The 22,125-nt window shown below is 39.1% G+C and overlaps 1 protein-coding gene across 1 annotated transcript in view; it reads right to left on the reverse strand.

Annotated features, from left to right (window-relative positions):
• Nucleotides 1-1,109: 1,109 nt before the first annotated feature.
• Nucleotides 1,110-22,125, reverse strand: part of DAP (death associated protein) — a 47,038-nt gene continuing 26,022 nt past the window's right edge. The window contains exons 3-4 of the mRNA XM_061996027.1: nt 6,693-6,735; nt 1,110-3,770 (exon numbers count right to left, since the gene is read on the reverse strand). Of these exons, the coding sequence (XP_061852011.1) occupies nt 3,651-3,770; nt 6,693-6,735 (163 nt within the window). The 3' untranslated portion in view covers nt 1,110-3,650. The remainder of the gene's footprint in view (nt 3,771-6,692; nt 6,736-22,125) is intronic.

The raw sequence follows: 22,125 nt of genomic DNA on the forward strand, positions 1-22,125 counted from the left end.
GAAGTGGTTTTATAAAACCCACACCTCCCTCTTCCATGAAGATGGGCAGTATTCAGAAGAAAGTTATTCCAAAGGGATAGAAACATATGTCCAATCTATCCCCCTCACCTTTGTGTGAAACAGAAGGCTGTGAATGTTTTTGTTAAACAGACAGGAGCATGTGATGATCATATTACCATGGATAAAAGCACAAGACTTATTTTTCAAGACATAAGATGACGTAAGGGTAAACCACACTGTCAAAACTAGTGGGAAATGATTTCTCATTACTAATAACATTTGCAATACTGCTGACAGCAGGGCCACAGAACTCGGGAGTAATTATGGACAACTCAGTCAACAGCATGTCAGCCACCATGCACATGTATTTTCCCCAAATTTTCATGACATTTACATAATGTGGTGCATCTTTATGGGAGTACAAAGTCTAAGGATGTAACACTTCAACAGTCCCGGGCTGGTAAATCTATATCTGCACTTTATCACATGTATTTGTTGTATTAAATACACTACAAATACACTAAAAATAGGATGCCCAAAGCATCAGAAAGTTTCCACAAACGCTGCAGCCATTTCTTCACACTCTTCTGTGAATCCCTTGTGTTAGGGCATGCACTACCTAATGTTAACTGCAGCTTTATTAGAAGCGTGCCACCTCTTCTGATTCCAATGTTTTCTTTTTCTGAAAGAAGATTAGAACTTGAAAAGCAGTGGAAAAATACTAAACTTACTTACCATACTGATTTATCACCAGGCTTAGATTGTCTAGCTTCTCCAATTTCATAGTGGAAAATAGCAACTCCCATTCTAGCTGATAGCACCTAGTTTTTCTTTTACATGTGACTGGACTATCCAAAACAGCTCATCCTAATAAATTTCACTGTCTATAAAATGTTGATCAGTTGTGCAGCATTCTGTAATAAAAATCCCATAAACCACATCCTGCTGATTTCCATTGTACTTGCTGAAAGAAAAGCCTGATACACAACTTCATGCTTTATTGTTGCATTATTGCCACTTTGACAATAACATCTGAACATCTCCTGTGCTTGTATGTTACTGTAACATATTTTAAGAGTATCAATAATCAACAGTAGGCAATCCAGATCACCAGTTATAATTCTTTATTTTGGGCAAGGTAACGCCTTGGCAAGGACACCTATGAATAAACATGGATACTTCCCAACAACATATAATATGCTTTCATATAGAGACATTTTCTAACCATCTAAGAATTCCTGCACTCTAAAAGCCACTAAAGATATCTTCAGAGTTGTAGTCCTTTGTACAAACTTACATATCTATCTAAAGACAAAATCTTGTCTATATATTGTATTGTCTTTATATGCTGTATATATTGCATTAACAACCAGAAGCAGGAGTTCCTAATTCAAAAGGATCCATGTTCATAACCTTTAGTATTAGAATGGAAATGTGGTGTTGCTTTCACAAGCATTTCTACCAGCTGTTTCTAGACAAAGAGTAGAGGTACACAGCCCCAACTAATCATGTGTTTCCACAGTGAGGTACATTTTCTTTTCCACTGCAGTTGATGGAGTTGGGAGTGATCCAGCTCATGCTGAAAGACACTTCCATTTGGCCAAAGATGCCATACTTAAAACTCTCCCAACTGTCTTGCCTACATCACCATCAATTACAGGTTGAGTCTAGACACTACTTCAGACGTAGACACACACCTAGGAGAGCTAAATCCCACCCAGCTAACTCTCAAGCCAGCAGCTCCTGGTAGCAAGTGACTGCGATGATCTTCGCTGCTGACACAGCACCCTGACAGCTACCAGCAGCACCATCCGTGACACGCCACCGCTTTCCCTCCCGAATCTGCCAATGAATTACCTCCTGCACCTACTCCACAATGCTACCTTTATGAATGAGTTACTCATGTGTGAGTCATATGCACACTCAAAAGCAAGGCCCCAAATGTACCGATACAAGAAACAGAAAACGTGTTTCTAAAATGGTGCCTGTTCTAAGAGAATTAACTCTTATAAACAATGCTTGTTCCTTAAGGCAAGTACTGTTATCTACTCAAACTGAAAAAATAAGGGCTGCATATACAGATTGTACATCCTTCCTTGGGTGTAGAATAAATAGAACCATGCACATCCTTTGTAAAACATCATTTCCATTTCAAGTCTACAAAGACATGGAAAAGTCAGGTCCCTCTGACCCACATGAAGTGAGTTGGTCTGTTGCAAATGGGCTGTATTTCACACATTTTTTGTTGGTTTCAATCAGCTGCTCGGGGAATAATTATTTAATCTGTCGAAATTTTGAAAGAGAGTAGTTTAAAACCTCTCCTCATTGGTTTTCTATACTACTTGACCTCCAACATAAATGAACTAGCAAAGCCCTAAGTGACCCCAAACCTTCACCAGTTTACCAGGTTAACGTTTGCAGCACTAGTTCTGGTATCCACTTTTTTTTTGGACATTATTACAAGTTTTATAAGCCTAGAGGGTACTAAAAGCTGTACTGTATATACAGTCAGTTAAAAATAGAAGTACACTTGAAAAATGTAGGTGGAATGTTTAAAATTTTCTTTCCTGGCTTTTACAGAGATGAGTTGCATAAGAAAACGACAGAGCTAAGCGACTTTGAACTGCGCAATCAAAAGATTTAATTATGTGGCCAAAGCTAATCCGATTGCTCTATTTGAAAAGTAACTTTCTAATTTCCTCATATCACTACTGTCCTTGTTCACAGTAATAGGACTAGGAAAAAATATGGTGCACAACGGAGGTTGGGTCATAAAGTTAAACACATTCACTAATGCCATCTCTTAATTTCAAGCAATTATCTCAAATTGTAAGTTAAAAAAGGAAACAGATTTTTCACCAGTTTAAGTTCAATTTTAGAGGGTCCCAAGTTCCTTCAGCTTGTTATTGGAACTGAGAAGTCATCACCTCATAAAAATACATTCCCCAGTGAGATCTGTGAGATCATAAATCAGTTGTCTACAGCAGCAGTGTTCTGGTAACTCTGATTTCTCTCCCCTCTCGTATCTACAGACTTCCAAATGGAAGAACCTCAGAAAGGGGTGTAAAGAAGATTCATCTGGATTTCTGCCCATTTGGGAATGTTTTTGGGCCTTTTATCATCTGACTAGTTGAAATCAGAGGGCACAGTCACTGGGATGTAACATTGCAGGATACTGAAGAGTGCAAGGGTTCTGTAGAATTAAAACAACCACCAGTTTCTGTCTCAGCACACACAACAAAACTCCCTCCAGATAATAAAGGTACCAGTACAAAAGGGCTATTCTTCCTCGCCGCCTCAGCACAAAAGCTACATAACTATCTGCTATTGCAATGCCACAGCTAAAAGTACAAGTTCTAAGCTCATTAATCGTATCATTCACACTGAAGTTTTATCTTGGCAATAAGAAAATCTTATAAAAACCCCACCCCTGATCGACAAATACTTAAAAGAGATTTTTCCATCTGGGATAACAACCAGTCAACTGAACATTCTTCTTAACTCTCGAGAATTAAAGTGAAAAAGCCAGCATATTATTTTAGAGATCAATTTACTGATTTGACAGTGTGAATCCTAACGGGTTTTTGTCTTCTCTTGGAAAAAAAACTTATTCACCGATGGCAGTTTGGCTGAGATTTTTCATAGAGAGCTCACTTGCGAGGCTGGTGGATGTGCTGTTTGACATGTTGTGGGTGAGGAAGCTTTTCCACAGAAGGATGTGGTTTCTGATGAGCCACCTGAGCCGCAGCTGGAGGGAAGTCTTTATCGCCCTGTTCAAAGAACACACCAGGAAAAATCTAAGAAGTCTTTAAAGCATACTTTCCAGTTCAAGTGGATGGAAGTTTCTATAAATGCAAAAAAGCAGATGGGAAACAGCGTTGCATGTTACTCAAGTCCTCCTGTACACAGCCTGTCTTGCCATTCTTTTAGCCAACTTCAACATTTGTCAATTGCAAGTTTCACTTCTTCCAATTACAGTCACCATCCAAGAACACAGTATCTTAAAGTGACTCAAGGGGAAAAAAAGAAAACCCAAACCATTCCTATCTTCAGTGCTTAATAGCTTGTGCTAAGTCACTTTCACTGGCTCTGTATGGTCAGATCTCCTTGATCTGTCTGGTTGTCACAAAGCAACCAGAAAGAGAAGACTGTTTTACAAATAAGGCAGTATGAAGAACTACCTGCACAAGAAAACCTACAAAGGAATGCCAGCTCTTTAGGAAGAAAGGCAGGATCCAGATATGCTTTGACTCAAATCTTAAGGGTATCTGGCTTTTAATATCCTCATTTAACCAGGTCTGCTAGTGAGGGTTCTCACGTGCTGCTGTTGGGCAGGTTCAGTTCAGGTCCTTATACCACCTATTTACAACTGTCATTTCTAGTGTCAGCCCCATGAAGCTTTCAAAAAGCAATGGGAAACAACTACTACCAGTGGTCAGTGACAAAGGGAGGAGAATAGCACCAGAGCTTTCCTCTTTAGCAATTGGGGCAAACATAAGTCAGAAACTCCCTGCATTCCATCAGCTCATGGGCTGACAATCTTACACAGAGTTATTTTGTAGAAACCTGAGGTCTCAGATGACCTGTTTCATACTTGATCCCATTTCAATCTCCTCCAAATTCTTCCTTTCTATTCTGACATAATTTCCTTTTTATCTTGGTCACAAGGTTAACTTTTTACATTTCTTCACTTTTTTTTTCTCCAGCCCAAATTTCTTCCAGTTTACAAAGATCTCATCAACTTGACATTTTCTAACTTGCTGTTTGCCTTTTCCATACCTCTCTGACTCCTCACATCTCGCTGTCTCAAACAGACGGTGCAAATGCAGCTCTCCTATGACTTGGGGCTACTGTAATGATTGAGCAGATGACAGCCAGTCTGTAAATGTTAGCAGGAAATGTCTATCTTGGTATCAAAGCACCACAGAAAATTCCAGTTGGAAGGGACTTCAGGATGTCTCTAGTCCAACCTCCTGCTCAAGTTAAGAGTTCACTGTGAGATCAGACCAGCTTACTCAGGGTTTTATCCAGTCTGGTCTTGAAAACTTCTAAGGACAGAGACTGAATAACCCCTCCAGGCAACTTGCTCCACTGCCTTCATGTCCTTACAGTGAAAAAGTTTATTTTTCTATGGCTGGTTAGGCCATTCCATTTGTCTGTTGTTTCTTGTCTTCCTGCCATGCACCACTCCAAACAGCCTGGCTCTATCTTCTGGATAACTTCTGTGCAAATGTGTAAAGGCTGCTTGCTGCTAGGTCTTCCCAAAAAAATCATCTCTTCTCCATGCTCATCAAGGCCCATTCCCTCAGCTTCTTCTTCCAAGGCATACGTTCTAGCCCCCTGACTACCTTTGTGGCCCTCCAGTGAACTCTGGTTTATCATCACCTTTCGTATGCTGGGGTGTCCAAAACTGGATAAACTATTCCATGTGTGATCTAAAGTGTGTTTGAGCAGATGAGGATCTACCAGCTTCTTTCGATCTACCAGCTACTTTCTGGTTAGTGTAGCCCGAGATGCTATTGACTTTCCTGCTGTTTAGCACTGATGAGGAGCCTTCTGTTTGTTAAAGACATTAAACAGGACTCCACTTGACACTGATGAGAACTATTATATACCAGGAAACTTGGAAATATAATTGCAAATTTGCTCTGGGTTCAAAAAAGTATTGCTAGGCTGTTTTTATTACACAGATAAATTTTGGTATATGTTTTGGAGATATAAAGTCTCAGTAAATGACAGAACAATTTTGCTCTTCTTAGGTTAATAAATAAATCTGTAGCTAACAGTTTACCGAGGATAGGCAACCTTTTGCAGACCTACTAAACTAAGGGCCTGTGTTTTTTATGCTGAGATTTCCCAAGTTGTTCATTAAAAAAAGAATAAATCACTTCCCTACAACTGTTAAAGTGCTACTGAAATTACTAAACGTTAATGCAATAATTTGTTACAAGAAATTATGCACCTAAATGCTTAAACAGGTAACCACCTTGATGCAGAGGTCCAAGAAATATAGCAGTATCTGTCCACTACCCTTCTGGCTTGGGAAAAATGCCATCAGCTTGCTCTTTGCACTTACATGGTCTGACACAAGCACAGTAAACCACGTTACACAGCCCAGTGATGTAAGGCCATCATGATAAAGGTACCCATCATGTAAAGACAGGAAAAAAACTCTGTCACAATGCACAAGGCATGAATTATTGATCATACAGTTAATGGCTTGTTAACACTAATGATTTAGCTTATGGATTTCCAGGTCCTGGAAATAAACAGGGAATAACACCTTGAATCCCAAATACCTCAAAGCACATATAGCAACTGAAACATGTATCTTCAAACACGTTATCCTTTCACTCATCACAGAACAAGCTATAGCAGCAGACTTAACATGCAACTGCTTTCAAAGGAAATGAATGCAGTAATATCTAGCTTGGATATGAAAAGAAGATCCAATAAACTTAAAGTGCTAAAATTCAAAGTAAAACAGTGGAAGTAATTTCAAGAAATAATTTCAATTTCACAAAGCCAGAAAGAATGCTCAAAGGGACTTAGACAAATATGCAAAACATAAAGCCTCTTCTCATAAAAGAGGAAGGGTAATGAAAAAGGTTAATTCTGTTCTGATCAGTGATAGCTCTGAAAAGCCTACAATAATTTTTCCACAATTGAAAGAATTTTAATGATAATCTTACCCTAGCAATGACACCAGAGATGAACACCGTTGGTTTAGGTGGGCTGAAAAAAAGAAGAGGGATTATTTGTACAAATTATTTAGAAGGTAGAAGTGAGAAGTACATGACATACACAATGCAAAACAATAGTGGCTTTTTTTGACAATTAACAACTGTTTCAAGCAGACAAGACAAATTTTCTCTTCAAGTGACTACTGCCTTACTATTACTTGCTGCAGCCAAGAACAGACCTGTAGGTTTTGGCTGCTATTACTTTGTATAAATTGTGACAGCAGTAAAAGGCTAGTCCAACAACACTCTGTTCCTTTCTTAAAGCTGAGAGTCTTTCTTTGTTTGCACTGGTCTCTTAAGCCTCAAATTTTATATATATACTGGCAGCAGTATTTCAGGTTTAGTGTATTTGTATTGCAACAATGAAAACCATAGTTGTGCTAAACTTGTTTGTCCATTGGTTCTTTTGCATTGGTTTCTTAATCCTCAAATGTTATATACAAGCTGGGAGCAGCTTAGGCTTAGTATATTTGTATTGCAGCAATGAAAACTGTAGTTGGACTAAACTTACTGCTGTGATGGAGAATAAAATAATATTCAAGTTTACATCTGTCAATCAAATGGATTGAGATTCTGAGTCTCAGAAAAAACACCACCCAGTATATTAAGTCACACACTTTCAAGTAGATATTTATCTACTCTATTACAAAGGAAGAATCACATCTGTATTAAATGTCAAAACAACATAATGCATAGTCTGCCCTGCTTTTTCATTTCTAGACCTCAATCCATGCCAATAGGAACTGACTCTCCACAGGTAGAATTTAACTCTGAAGTTTGGTCAGCACGAGCCATCTGTTTCCCTAGGCCACCAATCTACTGAAATGACAACTTCTATATGGAGGCCAAAGTGCAGCCACATCTAACAGTTCACCCCGGCACTGTACATTGTCACAGTGTCTAAATTATAAATACTCTGCAACTTCAGTGGTCTCCTGGGCCAGTAAAACTATACACTTGCATGGAGTCTGCAGAAGGACTGAGACCAGAAGCTCCAGAAAATCTCCACAATAGAGGTAACACTTCTGTAGGAAAATCAAGTAACCTGAAGCATTGCAAACAAAAGTGAAGTGCAGGTGTAAAGCTGGACCTCCCTCTAAGCATGTTCATAACAGAGGACTCGGGGAGTTCATTACCTTGTACCATGAAAAGGGTCCCTACCCTGTGATGTCATGGCTGACAAGGTAGGAAAAACATGAAGCAAACACCAATCAAATGATTTATTAGAGGAAATACACTGATTATGATGATACACTTTACAACTACACAGCTTGTAAAGATTTATTGAGAGGATGTTATGTGAAGTTAACAAGCAGCACAGTATTAGACCTTGATAGAACAGTCTGATAAACATTGTCTGAGCCTTAAGTCACAGCATTGCTACACAGTCTCTGAACACCCCAGTTATTTAACAAGATTAATAATTCCTTCTAGCATTTTTTTATAAGTCAGAATGAGAAAGAATTAGACAGAGAGAGAAAGGAAGGAAGTTTTGCTCAAAATATCTCTATTTAAGAGCATCGGTGATATTTCCCGCAATAAGAACTAATATTTTGGTAGCTATATTAGACTTCTTCAATCTAATTTTCTGTTGGTATAAACCAATAACAAGCAAAGATCAATAGCAAAACACTTTCATTTTATTCTAATTGTACTGAGGCAATTAGTATGCTCCGGTCTGCATGAGATTTGCTGGATGCCTAATAATAAACTCATAGAAATAACTGACTGAGAAAACACAGATGTACTACAGCAGCTCAAGGTACCATTCATAAACTAACATCATGAGAGTACAAAGGAAACAAATAATAAATGGAAAAAAACCCAACCGTGTTGCCAAGTTATTCTTCAACTATACACAGAATCTGGCTTCAGAAACAAAGAAACACCTATTTCTTTGACCTTGCATTATTAACAATATTGGATAAGTGAGAAATTCAAATCAGATGGATTTTTTCCCTTATATTCTTATCATGAGCTTTGAGTGTTCGCTATCCTCAGATGATGCATGAAATTCAAATCAACACTTCCCCAAGAGAAGCATTCATTTATGTATTTACTGTATTCCTTTACTGCATGTGCTATGACTTGTCTCACCACTATCACACTGTTATCTGCTGGGTGTTTCCTACTTCTTGCTTTAAAAACAAACAAAATGCTTCATGGTTTTGGCCAACAATGACAACAGAAAGGAATCTCTTGCAAAATGGTTGTTTCAAACACATAGAAACATAGAATGTTAGGGGTTGGAAGGGACCTTTAGAGATCATCTAGTCCAACCTCCCTGCAGAAGCAGGTCAAAATTTCCCACTGCAAATCACAAAAAACTTCTCAGAAACTCTGGTCTCCTGTTTTAAATGTCATGCTACTAATATTCAAAGGACCCAAGCTTGCAGGTGCTAAGTTCTGTGGCTACACAATGGAGCTGGGTAGAGTTAGAATATTTGGTATATTTCTGTATTAATATCAGTTGTACTTAGTTGCATGTTCTTTTGTCCAAGGAACTAGGCTGGAGATCCTAAAAAGATCATTTCCATACTCAGTTAAGCTAAAATGCAGTCTGAGGTTTATGTTTCGGGCAGTACCACAGACATAGCTAGCACATCTTTATGAAGAGGATCAAAATCAGCAATACCATTTCGCTGGTAAGAACTATATCCTTCAGATATAAAGCATTTCTCTTGAACTCTAGCGTGAAATAACTTACACAGCCTTATTTTGGACTAGAAGATCTCTAAAGGTCCCTTCCAACCCCTACCATTCCATGATTTATACGCAATTGGTTCTGTACTGTCTTTAGTCATACTGTCTTAGGAACATGACACAAATTAAGACTATCCTATGGGTGTCTGGTAGGCATCAAAAGAGCTCACACTAAGTCACCTTGGGTTTCCTGTGGAACATTTTAGGATAGCACAGGGCAATTCACTGACACATAGGGAACAATCTAATGGCAAGCTAAAGCTGCAAAAACTTAGCTGCACACAAATGCAGCTGGAACAGTTTCGTCCATTGATTTTCACCCTTCTTTGTTCTCTTTGTGGATTTTTCACTGGATTCTTCTTGGTTTATGCTAGATTTCCAACTTTTAAATGGAAAAACCAATGGGAATGCTGGCCTAGCTCCCAGCTCAAGCACCTCTACCATCCATCTAGAAAGATCTTTTACAGAAACCCCAACCTTCCTTCCTGGGTGACCTGAGCTCTCACACTCAGTATGGGCACACATAGTAATGAGGCTTCACCTCTCTACTTAATTGATTACAAAGGCAAAATACTTCACTCCTATGGAAGACACACCAGCCTATTAGGAAGCTCATTTTCATCCATTAATTATTCCCTAGCAGGGAAAAAGACAGAAAGCTGGCCAGAAATGCAAATTGAGTTGAGGTTGAGTGCGTCTATATCGATGTTCTATGTTAAAGCCACTGGCTTTCCCCCCATTTTTACCAGATTACACAGTCTCAGAAAAGATCCTTAAAAAATTAATATTATCAGTTATTTTTGATGATCTATAGAACCAGAATCAGTCCAGAATATATATAATCACACATCTACACTAATGAAGAAATTCAACGGTTCAGAGAACGGCCTGGATAATCAGTCAATGATTCACACTTTAATTTCATTCTTAATGAGAGAAATCTTTCTACAGATGAACTTCCTTCACAATAAATTGAATCTCTACTACCAGACTCTTAAGCTACTGGCTTTTGTGGGTCTAGATTAGCTGCCAGGACCATATCTCTGTAATTGCATTCTGGGACATCTACTGGGATTGCAGCGTTGCAACATCAGTCATCATCTTTCCCAAGTACCTACCAAAAATAGCAACAAAAGCAGAGAATAAGCACAGACGATCATCTCTGCGTTTGTTAAACCCTTTCAAGTGCTTTAAATTCTAGTGGTGCTTTATGCAAAGCACAACCTACATTTCCAGTATTTTGTAAGCTGTGATGGTTGCTTTGAGGATATACTTAATCTGATGAAAATGGGTTTGACAGATGTTGTTTTGAAGACGCAGCACTCCTTTGTCTAGGCATCAGTAAACAAGGAAGCAAAAGAAAAAGTTACTTTCTGACAAAATCTTGGTTTTTTAATACATATATATGCTTCACAGCTATCTAATGGACACATTTAAAGTTAAATAATAGCCACAGCCAAGGAATGTAAGGAATACAGAGGTGTGTTTGCCAAGACTGCTTAGTGTATGTCAATACCTTCAGAGAAGATCCTTATTTTATTCTAACATATGGAGGAAAACAATACATCTGTTAAGATGTGAGTGTTCAAAGAATCTACCCTGGTTTTACATGTGCAATGCTGCTAAGAATTGCACCTGTTTAGCATCAGACTCTGCTGAATTAATTTGTCCTGATTGTATTCCAATAAAATAGAGATTTCTATTATTACATAATATTTATCTTAAATAAAATCCCCAAAGAAGATGCAATACTTGAAAAGATCATTAACTACATGAAATGAGGCATTAATAATACTAAAATCTTAGGCCTTCACCTTAGAGGGATTAGTAGAACTCGAGCCTGATGTACTATAAAGATGAACACAGAGACATTGGAACTACTGCGAAATCTCCTACAGGCCAAAGAACGTACATAGGGCAGATGAGTTTTTTTCCCAGCTCCATTTAAAACAGAGAAAGCGAATAAATTAGGTTTCAAAGTTAACAAGGGAATTTTATAGTTATTAACAGTATCTATATATATGCAGTGTATGTGCATACACACAGTACAGATGCACACTATGCATGTGTACATATATATGTAGATCACACACTTTCACAGCTGTTTAAGGGTGATCCCAAATGCAGGTAACAGCACAACATATTTCCACAGCCACATGAGAAATTCACTCCTGCAGTCACTCTCCTGTTTGCAGCATTTGAGTTGCCTGATGGGACAGATCTGAATCTCATGCTGGTTTCCAGTGGCATGATCCAATGAAGGAAGGACTATCAGCACTGCTTACAGTGTGATCCAAAACAAAAGCCTACATTTAGAACTGACAAACCAGGGAACAGAATACTACATATGCATCATTTACTGGAAGATGTCCCTACCCATAGCAGTGGGGTTGGAACCAGATGATCTTTCAGGTCCCTTCCAACTTAAATCATTCTATGACTCTATGACCATTCCTTTCCATGTCAGCTATATAAGTTCCTGAAATGGGAAACGGGTCGTACTGCAGCCAGTTAGTATGGAAGGCTAGTGTACTATGTTCAGTGGTGATCAGAAAAATCAAAATAACATGCTAAGACAATTAAAAACCGAGGAAAAGCAATGGTAAAAACAGTACTTCACAGTCTACCTCATTGAAAATACTGTATTCGGTCCAGGAACATCATAAGCAAAGCATTAGTACAGAAATGAAGATGGAAAAAATGGCTGAGACAGCATGGAAAACCTTCTATATGAGGAAAGAGCTAAAAACTATTTGTATACAGTATACAAAAGAGTGGAGAATATTGCTCCTATTTATCTTCTTTATAGTATAAGAAAGTGACAAAGTGGAAGAGATACATTTAAAACTAATACTAGCAGATACCTTTGGAGTACCATAGAATTAAATGCAGAACCTTCCTGAAAATGAGGCAACATCAAGAGTTTAATGAGATTCAAACCCAGAATTTGACATTTATATGATGCAAACCCACTCACGGCAGTTTGGACAATAAAAGTTACATGAATGCTGATGCTCCGGGGCTCAATTTATCCTTAAACTGATCAGGACTACAAAGAAATCTCTTCTGTATGGAGATGAAACTTTGATATGTCAGTACCCTTCCTGCCTTTAATTAAATATCATAAGAGATTGTTTTCCTGATACATCTGATTTATCCAAAATTCATCTATGTACTGTATCAGGGTATAAGTACAGTCTCAAGATTCCCATTATGCCAACATTATAACAGGTTAGCCTGCTTTAAAAAGGACAGAACTCCACAGATGCAAGGCTTTTGTCAGCCTAGAAGGGGTTTTTTTTGTCAAAATAGGTATAAGAAGCTGAATACATTAAAATTACACTAAACTAATCTAAATGGGAATGACTCACGTTTGTTCATACTGTTCATTTGATCACCTTTTGCTGTGTAAGCGGGCCTGGCAAACAGACAGATGAAACACATAACAGCATGACATGATATGTCAAAGACTTAGGAACTACAAGTCATGTCATAATCTTTAACTACCACAGAGAAATGGTAGACTTCGTAATTTGGTGTTTCCTTCCTTTAATCAGACTATCCAGTGGCACGTACTGCTACTCACAGCTGGCCTATAGCTATGGAAAGCAAAGGAGAAACTCCTGCGACAGGCTGCAGACCAAAGAGGCAGCAATGCAGAACCTAGTGCTGTCCCGACTCCCTGAACCATCAGGCAAAGGCAGTAAGACAGCACACACCTCACCCCACCAGCAACCCATGTGTGGGTGTGTAGATTTGCTTAAGGGCAGGAGAGCTCTTCAGAGTGCCCTGGCCAGGCTGGAGCAATGGGCTGAGGCCAATCATATGAGGTTTAACAAGGCCAAGTACCAGGTCCTGCACTTGGGCCACACCAACCCCAGGCAACACTACAGGCTTGGGGATGTGTGATTGGAGACTTGTCTTGTGGGAAAGGACCTGGGAGTGTAGATCAACAGATGCCTAACACTAGCCAGCAGTGTGCCCCGGTGGCCAAGAAGGCCAGTGACACCCTGGCTTGTATTAGAAAGAGTGGGACCAGCAAGACCACGGAAGTGATCGTCCCTTTGTACTCAGCACTGGTGAGGCTGCACCTTGAGTACTGTGTTCACTGTTGGGCTCCTCACTACAAGAAAGACACTGAGGAGCTGGAGCATGGCCAGAGATGGGCAATGAAGTTGGTGAAGGGTCTTGGAGCACATATCTGATGAGAAGCAGCAGAGGAAATCTGGAATATTTAGTCTTGAGGAGGTTAAAGGAACACATGATCACTCTATAACTCCCTGAAAGGAGGTTGCAGCGAGGTGAGAGGCGGTCTCTTCTCCCCAGTAATAAATGGCAGGACAAAGGGGAAACAGCCTTAAATTGCACCAGGGGAGGTTTAGATTAGAGATTAGGAAGAACTTTTTCTTTGAGGGGGTTGTTAGACATGGGAACAGGCTGCCCAGGGAGATGGTGGAGTCCCCATCCCCGGAGATATTGAAAAGACGAGCTAGCTGAGTTGCTGAGGGACAAGGCTGGGTGGTGGACTTGGCAGTGTGAGGTGAGGGGCTGGACTCAATAATCTTAAAGGCCTTTTCCAAAAGAAAAGAGTCTACAACTCTATATCACTTGAAAAATAAGCAGAACCTTCTACTGAGCAGCTTGCCCTTTGTTTCCTCATCCATTTCCAAATAAACATTTCCTTCACTCTCATTAACAAATTTCTTAGGCAAGTAAAATTAAAAACGTAAATGAAACATCATGATCTAAGAGTTACCCATGAATCCCCCAACTGTTCCCTATTTGGAGCAAGTTTTGCTATTTTCTACCTTGCCCTGGTGTGTTATTCACTCAGTGAACTGAAAAGTCTCCAAATACTCCGAGCAGAATTTCATCGTCAGTCAAAAAAACTCCAGACTCTAACCCTGCCCTTATCTTTCCGGAATTAAATGCATTTTGGTCAGTTGTTTAAATCATTCCACTTAATCTTCAAGGTTGCTTGGGAATTCATATTTTCTGGTTGCAAAACATGAAAGCTAACTAGTCTCAGTTTCAGTCTAATGCCTCTTTCAAGACGTCCAGATATGTTTTTACTGGGGTGCTTATTTGAACTTACATAGTTGCCTTTGATTTTGGCATTGTCTGCAGAAACAAATTCCAAGATGGTTAAAGACATACCGAGATGATTAAAACCACATTTCTCAGGAACAGAGTAAAACTAACAAGCACACTGCTCATCAGCTTGCCTGATATTATAACCCACTGGTTATAATACATTTAGGTTATTAATTTTCTGGACAGAAAAGTAATAATTAGTCTGACTGACTACCAGAGGGAAATACTCTAGCTGATTGCATGGGGACACACAGTATCTGATATTCTGTGATAATTTATCCTGTTGAGGTTATTTATTCATCTGCCATAGCTTTGAAACCTTTAAGATCACCCACAGGATGGCACTGTTGAACCTCTGAGTAACCTGCACAGTACGCAGGGAACAACCTGAAAGAAATCCAGGTGCTGTAGCATACACTAAAAAGAAGTAAAAAGCAATACTTCCCCTTGAGGATAAATCCTGATAAAACACAGTATGTATATATACACACACAAATTCATACACATACCTACAGACAGTATTTTTGGTAAACAATTTGCTTGTCTCCCCATGTGCCAATATAGCCCATGAGATATCTTCCATGATATTGTTCCTCTTCCTATGCAGGCAAAATTAATGCAAGTTTGGATGAAAATTTTAATGACTATTTGTTTTGCTGTTCACATACAAGCAAATTGGGTGTCCTGATCTTTTAATGAGGCAGTAAATCACTGGTCATTGTATTTAATAGCAACTGATTGACATTCACCGTTCTTACATTCACTGTGAACATACTGCAGCACGTGGCCTGATTAATCCCATCACACTCTCATTCATCTTTGGTTTCAGTGCATGTGTTAGCCATAAAAGAAAATTATTTAAGAAAGATATCCACCATCTCTTTTCTATATTTTTGTACATGACATTGCTATCAGAGGGTAAATTTCTCTTTCATGCCTTCTTCACATCACAAAATGAAGATTTGAGTAATTCACCTTTTCTATAGACTCAGAGGATTTAGAAAGAGTCCATCATTCTCCATCAGCCTGTTCATTTATTAAGGTTCATCGCTATTATCTCAATATCTACATTAGCTCTTAGTGAACATCAATGAAAAACTTCTCACAGGCAGTGACTGCAGCATTAGCTCATTGTAGTCACTTAACTGTGGCAAAAGAGAGAGCTGTGAAAACTGACTTAAGGTGACAACTCAAAGAAAATTCTCAAAACGAGGAATAAAGCAGGGTAGACTTTAAGCATTAGCAAAACAGCCAGCAATGCCCATGGTGAAAAGGGGAAAGAAGATCAAGTCTTCCATGTATTGGTCAAATGCCGAAGTGCATCCCTGTGTTCGTTCTCCTGACAGTATACTGAGAATAACATCACTGTGCGCCTGCACTCAGCTAAACCCTGGAACCTAGAACTCCTCTTTCTTCAGACATAGAAAACAAGGAAGACATTCTTTAAGTATGTCATTTTATATTTAGAGCTCATAAAAGAGCAAAAGAAGTAAAAGAACCATTTTCAACTTAACTGCTTACACTAAGAAATCCCCTCACCTGTAATAAACTTGGCCCAGCTAGGTTTTTAATGTGACAAAAGACAAGGAACAAAGTTCTCTGAAAGGGACTCAGACAGGAGTGCATCTTTGCTTAAATGAACTTGGGGAAATTTAATTCCTCCACAGAGGAACTGACCTCTGTTGACCTGAGAGGAAGCAACCACTTCATCCCTCTCCTACCATTACTACACCTGCTGCTGAGCTGTAGTGGTCAGAAAGGCCACATCTTCCTTTTCCATCTAGAAACATTCAGTCACTTGAACACAATCAAAACAGGTTGTTTCTTAAGGGTTTAATCTAGAAGAAAAACGTCAGATATTACTACAACATCCTGCAAAACTTCCATCAACAATGGGACTGGAACTTGGTTCCAAGAAAATACACAGAAAGTTACCTCCAAGAAATCAATAGCCATGGGATTCAAAGCATTACAATCTAATTTCAAGAGCAGTTCTTAGATGGTAAGTTTTCACACAATGTGAAATAAATATCTAAGCTTTTTACAGTGATAATAAAAGCCATGGCAATGCAAATGGATCAATGTGCTGTTAAATCTGAATATAGTTCTATAGTAGTACCCATTCATTTCAGAGGGATGTAGAAACCTTAAAGCAACTACAAACTCCTGAATGTTGGTAACAATAGTGATTTTTCTGTTAATCTAAAAAAGGACTGCTAATTTCCCAATTCAGTCTGTTAGGTCTGTCACATCCAGGTGCTCCATTTGTTTGAATGGCTCTTAATTGCTTTAATAATAGCTAAAGCAGTTAATTTCTTTAAAGTACTATATCACCTGCAAGAAGGCATCTAACCACTTGGCAATGTTACCTTCTACCATACAGAACAGGGTTAGATTACACTTTTTCTGTTTGTGATGCAAACAAGAAGCTTTGCTTCTTTGCTTTGCTTCTACAGGACAAATAGATCAGTCTCTCTGAGGAATGAAAATGCAATAAGCATGCACAGCCTCAGCCAAGTTCCATTTATTAAACAGCAGCAGTACTCTTCGTACTCTATACCAGTAGTTTGGACTAGAATCTTACACTGGCCATTTCCATACAGAGCACAACAGAAACAAAAAAAAAGGATACTACAAATGGCTTATTTGACTTTATCCACTACCTGGTGGCATGGTGCCGATTAGAGTGCTGTCTAATCACAGAATCTTAAGGCTTGGAGGGGACCTTGAAAGATCATTCAATCCAATTCACCTGCCAGAGCAGGGGCACCTAGAGTAGGTCACACAGGAACTTGTCCAGGTAGAGCTTGAATGTCTCCAGAGAAGGAGACTCCACAACCCATCTGGGCAGCCTGTTCCTCATAGTGAGGAAGTTTTTCCTTATGTTTCTTTGGAACCTTTTATGTTCCAGCTTGTACCCATTGTTCCTTCTGTACTTGTAGCTGAAGGGTGTACTCAGCAAGGATACCGTTTTTCCAATGCAATTGCCTAGTGATAGCTCCTCTGGCCAGTTGCTCTGGATGTTATAACAACTGACAGCATAATAAGTCATTAGCTTACTCAGATTTGAAATTGGGGACAATGAGCATAAGTAAAAGGTACTTATTTCAAAGGTAAGTGTACCTATGTAAGTATTCATTTAGGTTAGATTAGCATAAATACTTCTTCTCCTAAAGATTCCTTAGTTCCTCTGTATGGTTCAAAAAACCATTTGTTATCCCCATGTGTACTTGGACACATAAACATTTTAATGAATAGCTTTCTATTTGCTAATGAACCAGGATGCACCTTTTGTAGACGCCTATTAACATGCAAATGCAGAGATCTCTCCTGATTCAGAAGGTAATTTTTACTCTATGAAGTTCAACAGAGTGGAGTCTCAATATGTAATGTGAAAATTAATGATGCAGCAATCAGACGTTCAAACAATTAAAAAGCGGAAACGGTAGTTGTCACAATAAGTGCACCTTCTATCATACACACAACCAGCTATGCATGTTTGTAAACATCATACTGTATGGCTTTTCATAACATGGTATGACTTACTGAGAGCTTAATCTTTTCAAACGTTCATGTTGAAGAAATACGTTGTAAATATGAGCTATTGCCACAACAACATATTTCCCATTATTTCTCTCCTAGTTCCATTCGATTATCCTTCCCACCATTAAAACTCCCCAACTTGCTGAGACATCCAGCTGAACATCTGTGCAATGCTGACTATTTTAAGAATTCAATATAAAACACGTGCCCATTTAGTTTTCGTTAAAAGAAGCAAGTGGTTAGAGGGAGCTCAAGATCTGCAGGAGCAGAAAGCAGAGGAAATTTTTTAATGGTACTTTTTGTCAGGTACAAATCGAGCAGTGAAGATGGACTACAATTCAGGCTGTTCCCAGACACATAAAGCTATGGTCTGTTAAATATCTGGTCTCTGACAAGGACTGAAAATCCCCCATCACATGGATTACTACAGGTTTTTAGTGACAAACAGATAGTTATTCATAAAAGCAAGAAGCCAAATTAATGCCTCATATATTTACTACTTATATTGTATTCACTTATGATCCTCCTTTCTTCTTATTTCCAGAGATCACATGAGTATGAACACACTTCTGACTAGCAAACATGTTTGCACTCTTCATTTCAAATCTTACCCACTCAGTCTCAGTTTACCACCACAAAAAGGCAGAAAGAGCAGGTGTAAAGAGACTGTCCTTAATTTACCACAAGATCAAACCATTTTCTAATTTTCACCCTGTATATTTATGGAAAACCTTTGTATTAACCAATGTGGCATTCCTATTATTAACCTTCATTTTCAAGAGAGAAAAACAGACCTCTTGTGTATACTTGCTTTGAACACTTGCCTCTATGACATTGAAACTGACAGAAGGGCACTGGGCTCCTGTCATATTTGTTTAAAATCTTTATCCAGAAGTTGTCCATGGAGACATACCCTGGGCACTTAGATGACAGCAATGCTATTCCTGCAACATAATGGCCAGCTGCAAACTGAAGTTTAATTTCATTTTTGCCTATCAGAGGGATCTCTTCTACCTACTTTCAGTTGCAAAGAAGGAGAAATTTCCACAAATTTTACAGCAGCAATCTTCATTCATAACTGTAACACATCAAGAGAAGCAGAAAGTAAAATAAAAAGGTGCCCAGGAGCTTTAAACCAGAAAAGGAAGCTTTGTTATGAAGCTCTGCTCTGAAGAGAGGTAATGTTTCCTGATGGAAAGGAGAGGATAATAGAACAATCCATGTCTCAGAAAAAACTCCACAATGCAATCATGCTATTTGATCTGTGAGAGTGAGATGAGAAGGGCTCATTCTTTCCAAGGACAGATAGTCCAAAAATTTTGTGAGTACTGGGCAGAAGTAAGGTAGGAGAGGAAGCTGTAGAAGCAAGGTAAGGGAAAGGATGGGGAAAGGGGAGGAAACAAAAGAAGGAGAAAAATGAGATCCTCTCTTTTGCATCACTGATGAAAAAGTATCAGGAAAAATATCCTAAACCACAGTGGAAGTATTAACTCCCTGTGACAGGCCTAGATGACAGGGCAGAAGTGACACCCAGGGACACGCTTCAGTTACAAGAACTAGGTAGCTTGTTTTCTAGACAACAGTAGTACTAGAAAAAGCACTTGAAAAGACAATGCAAAAACGCCTTTAACGTAGACACCCCAGGGTATCAGTAATAGGCACATTGCCACCGGCTTACTGCCTCATCCAAAGAGCTCAGTTAAGCGTACAAAGGGAGATAACACTGCTGCACAGTTTCTCTCCTCCTCTTTTTCTGTGTGAGTGGGCTAACTACAGTCACATGTATGCAATTCCCCAGGCACATCTTATCAATGTCATGTGGAGAAATGATCCAAGTGCTGTGCAGCCTATGCAGAGCACTCCTGGTCTCTTGAAAAAGAGCATCAAAAGACAGATTTGCAACTCCTATGAAGAGCATTGATAGGCTATCAGCACTAATGAGCCACCAGGAATCTATGTACGAGTTCTGGTACCTCTGCTATATCCAGAACCTTAGTTTCCATATAGAGCACTAGAGATCCTCAATCTTTAATGAATCAAAAGATTATGACTTGAGTATTTGAAACAGGAAGCCCACAGCTGTCCACAGCACACATAAGACACATGGGGAAATTGCCCACTCTCTGTATCTGCTTTGTGCTGTCATAGTACAACCATGATGTGTGGTAAAAATGATACACCCAGCATTGTGTCAAAGGGGAAGCCATGATCATCCATGGAAGTAGCACAAGTCATGCTCATTTTAGTCTGCACTCGCTTTGCAGACCTTAAAGTAACAGTAGGGTGTTGACACAGAACGAAAACACTAGGAACCATGAGCTAAGCCAATTCATTATTAAGAGAGTCCACTCTCAAGTAATTCCTGTCTGTCTTCCTCTAAGTCTCACAGACTGGCAAGCACCCTCTCCTAACTTTCTCATCAATCAATCAATGTTCAGAAAGTCTCATTGTGATTTCACTTAGTTTTATCTCACTGTCATTCTTGGCATATGAAGCAATTTGATCAGCTGTTACTTTTTCTTTTAGGTATGGTAATCTTGAGGAACAAATTAATTAAAAACTTAAACCAGGCTGACAGGTGTGACTAGGCAGTGGTGGGGTTTTAATGGAAATGCATATTTAGAACCTCAGGAAGGCCTGTAATTATTTCAGGTAGGTCAGGTTTTGCATCAGATCAAATTATTAACATAGCAATGTGAAGGTGTGATTTGGTGGTGTTTATGTCCTTGGAGAATCTAAGGAAAACCTAATCAGTATCTCAGGTATAGTGTGCACAACACAACAGTTTCAGAAGCAGTTTGTAAAGTGAAGATTGGGTATTTTCCTTAATATACCCTGCTGCAATTTACAAAGAGGTTAGGCATTCACAATTTCACTTGATTTAAGCAGGAACACCTTACCTCTGAAAATTGAGTGAAAAGTACCAAGTAAGGTAGTTGCACTTGACAAACCACTTCCAAATTTTCAGTAGAATGTGTAATTTAGCCAGCATAACCACTGTCAAAGAAGCATGGTAAAACAGAAACATCTGACACAATCTTTGGAGAAAACAGGAAAAGAATTTGAGCACAAATGGACTGATTAAACACAAGAGAGCAAAAACAGTCATTGTGTGGCGGTGGCCAACTATCTTGGGTTTTAGCCTATATAGTCCAATTTTCAATAGCTAACATAGTTTTTCCAGAAACAGTTTGGTTATAATAAGGAAATATAATATTGTGCAAAATGTCTACTTCACAGTCCCCAAGATAACAGTCCTTTGAAGTACAGAACAAGCAATGCAAGCAGAAGCCAACTCAAACACCATTGCTAACGTGACCTTGTCCCTGGAGCTGCACTTCAGTGGTTTATCCGACTGCAGCTCAGGCTCTGTTAGCAGTGCCCACAGACACCAGACCACAGACATAACTCTCATTACCACAGCAATGCACAGTTCAGTGCTCAGCCTGTCTCTGGGGGTTCAAATGCCCATGGTGGCTGTTTTGCATTGAAGATCCCTGGCTTGGGTCAGAACTCAGATCAAATAGTTTGGACCAGTTAAGTTGTAGATAACCAAGACATGGTTTCTCATTGTTGCAACAACCCAATGTGTAACATCTGGGTATGCATGCATAAGGTGTCACCCTGAAGAGGTAAGATAGTTTTCCCAGGTCATCCAGTTGTATGTGCTGCTTGGGTGGCTCCTCCTGCACAACCATACAAAAGACAAGTGCTTCCTCCAAGACCACTCTTAATAAAGGTCTGCCACTACACTTTAGCTTGATTTAAAATTGCTGTCTTTGGAGTAAACAAATAAGCAAACAGGTTAAAAGAGTACCTAGGAACTGCCTTTCATTTTAGTGGGTCTGAGATGCTTCATTCTGTTTATAGCTTGGAACAGGAACCCACAACATCCTCTTAGAAAGGAATACACAATATCCTTCACATCAAAGCTTGCTCCTGCTGAGATAATTTCCATAGCCAGGAAGAATGTACATTTCCTAAATTAGACCAACATCAACACTTTAAATAATAAGCTTCTCTTACTATAAGACATAGGGAC

The sequence above is a fragment of the Colius striatus genome, chromosome 4, assembly GCF_028858725.1.
Source record: "Colius striatus isolate bColStr4 chromosome 4, bColStr4.1.hap1, whole genome shotgun sequence".
NCBI lineage: Eukaryota > Metazoa > Chordata > Aves > Coliiformes > Coliidae > Colius > Colius striatus.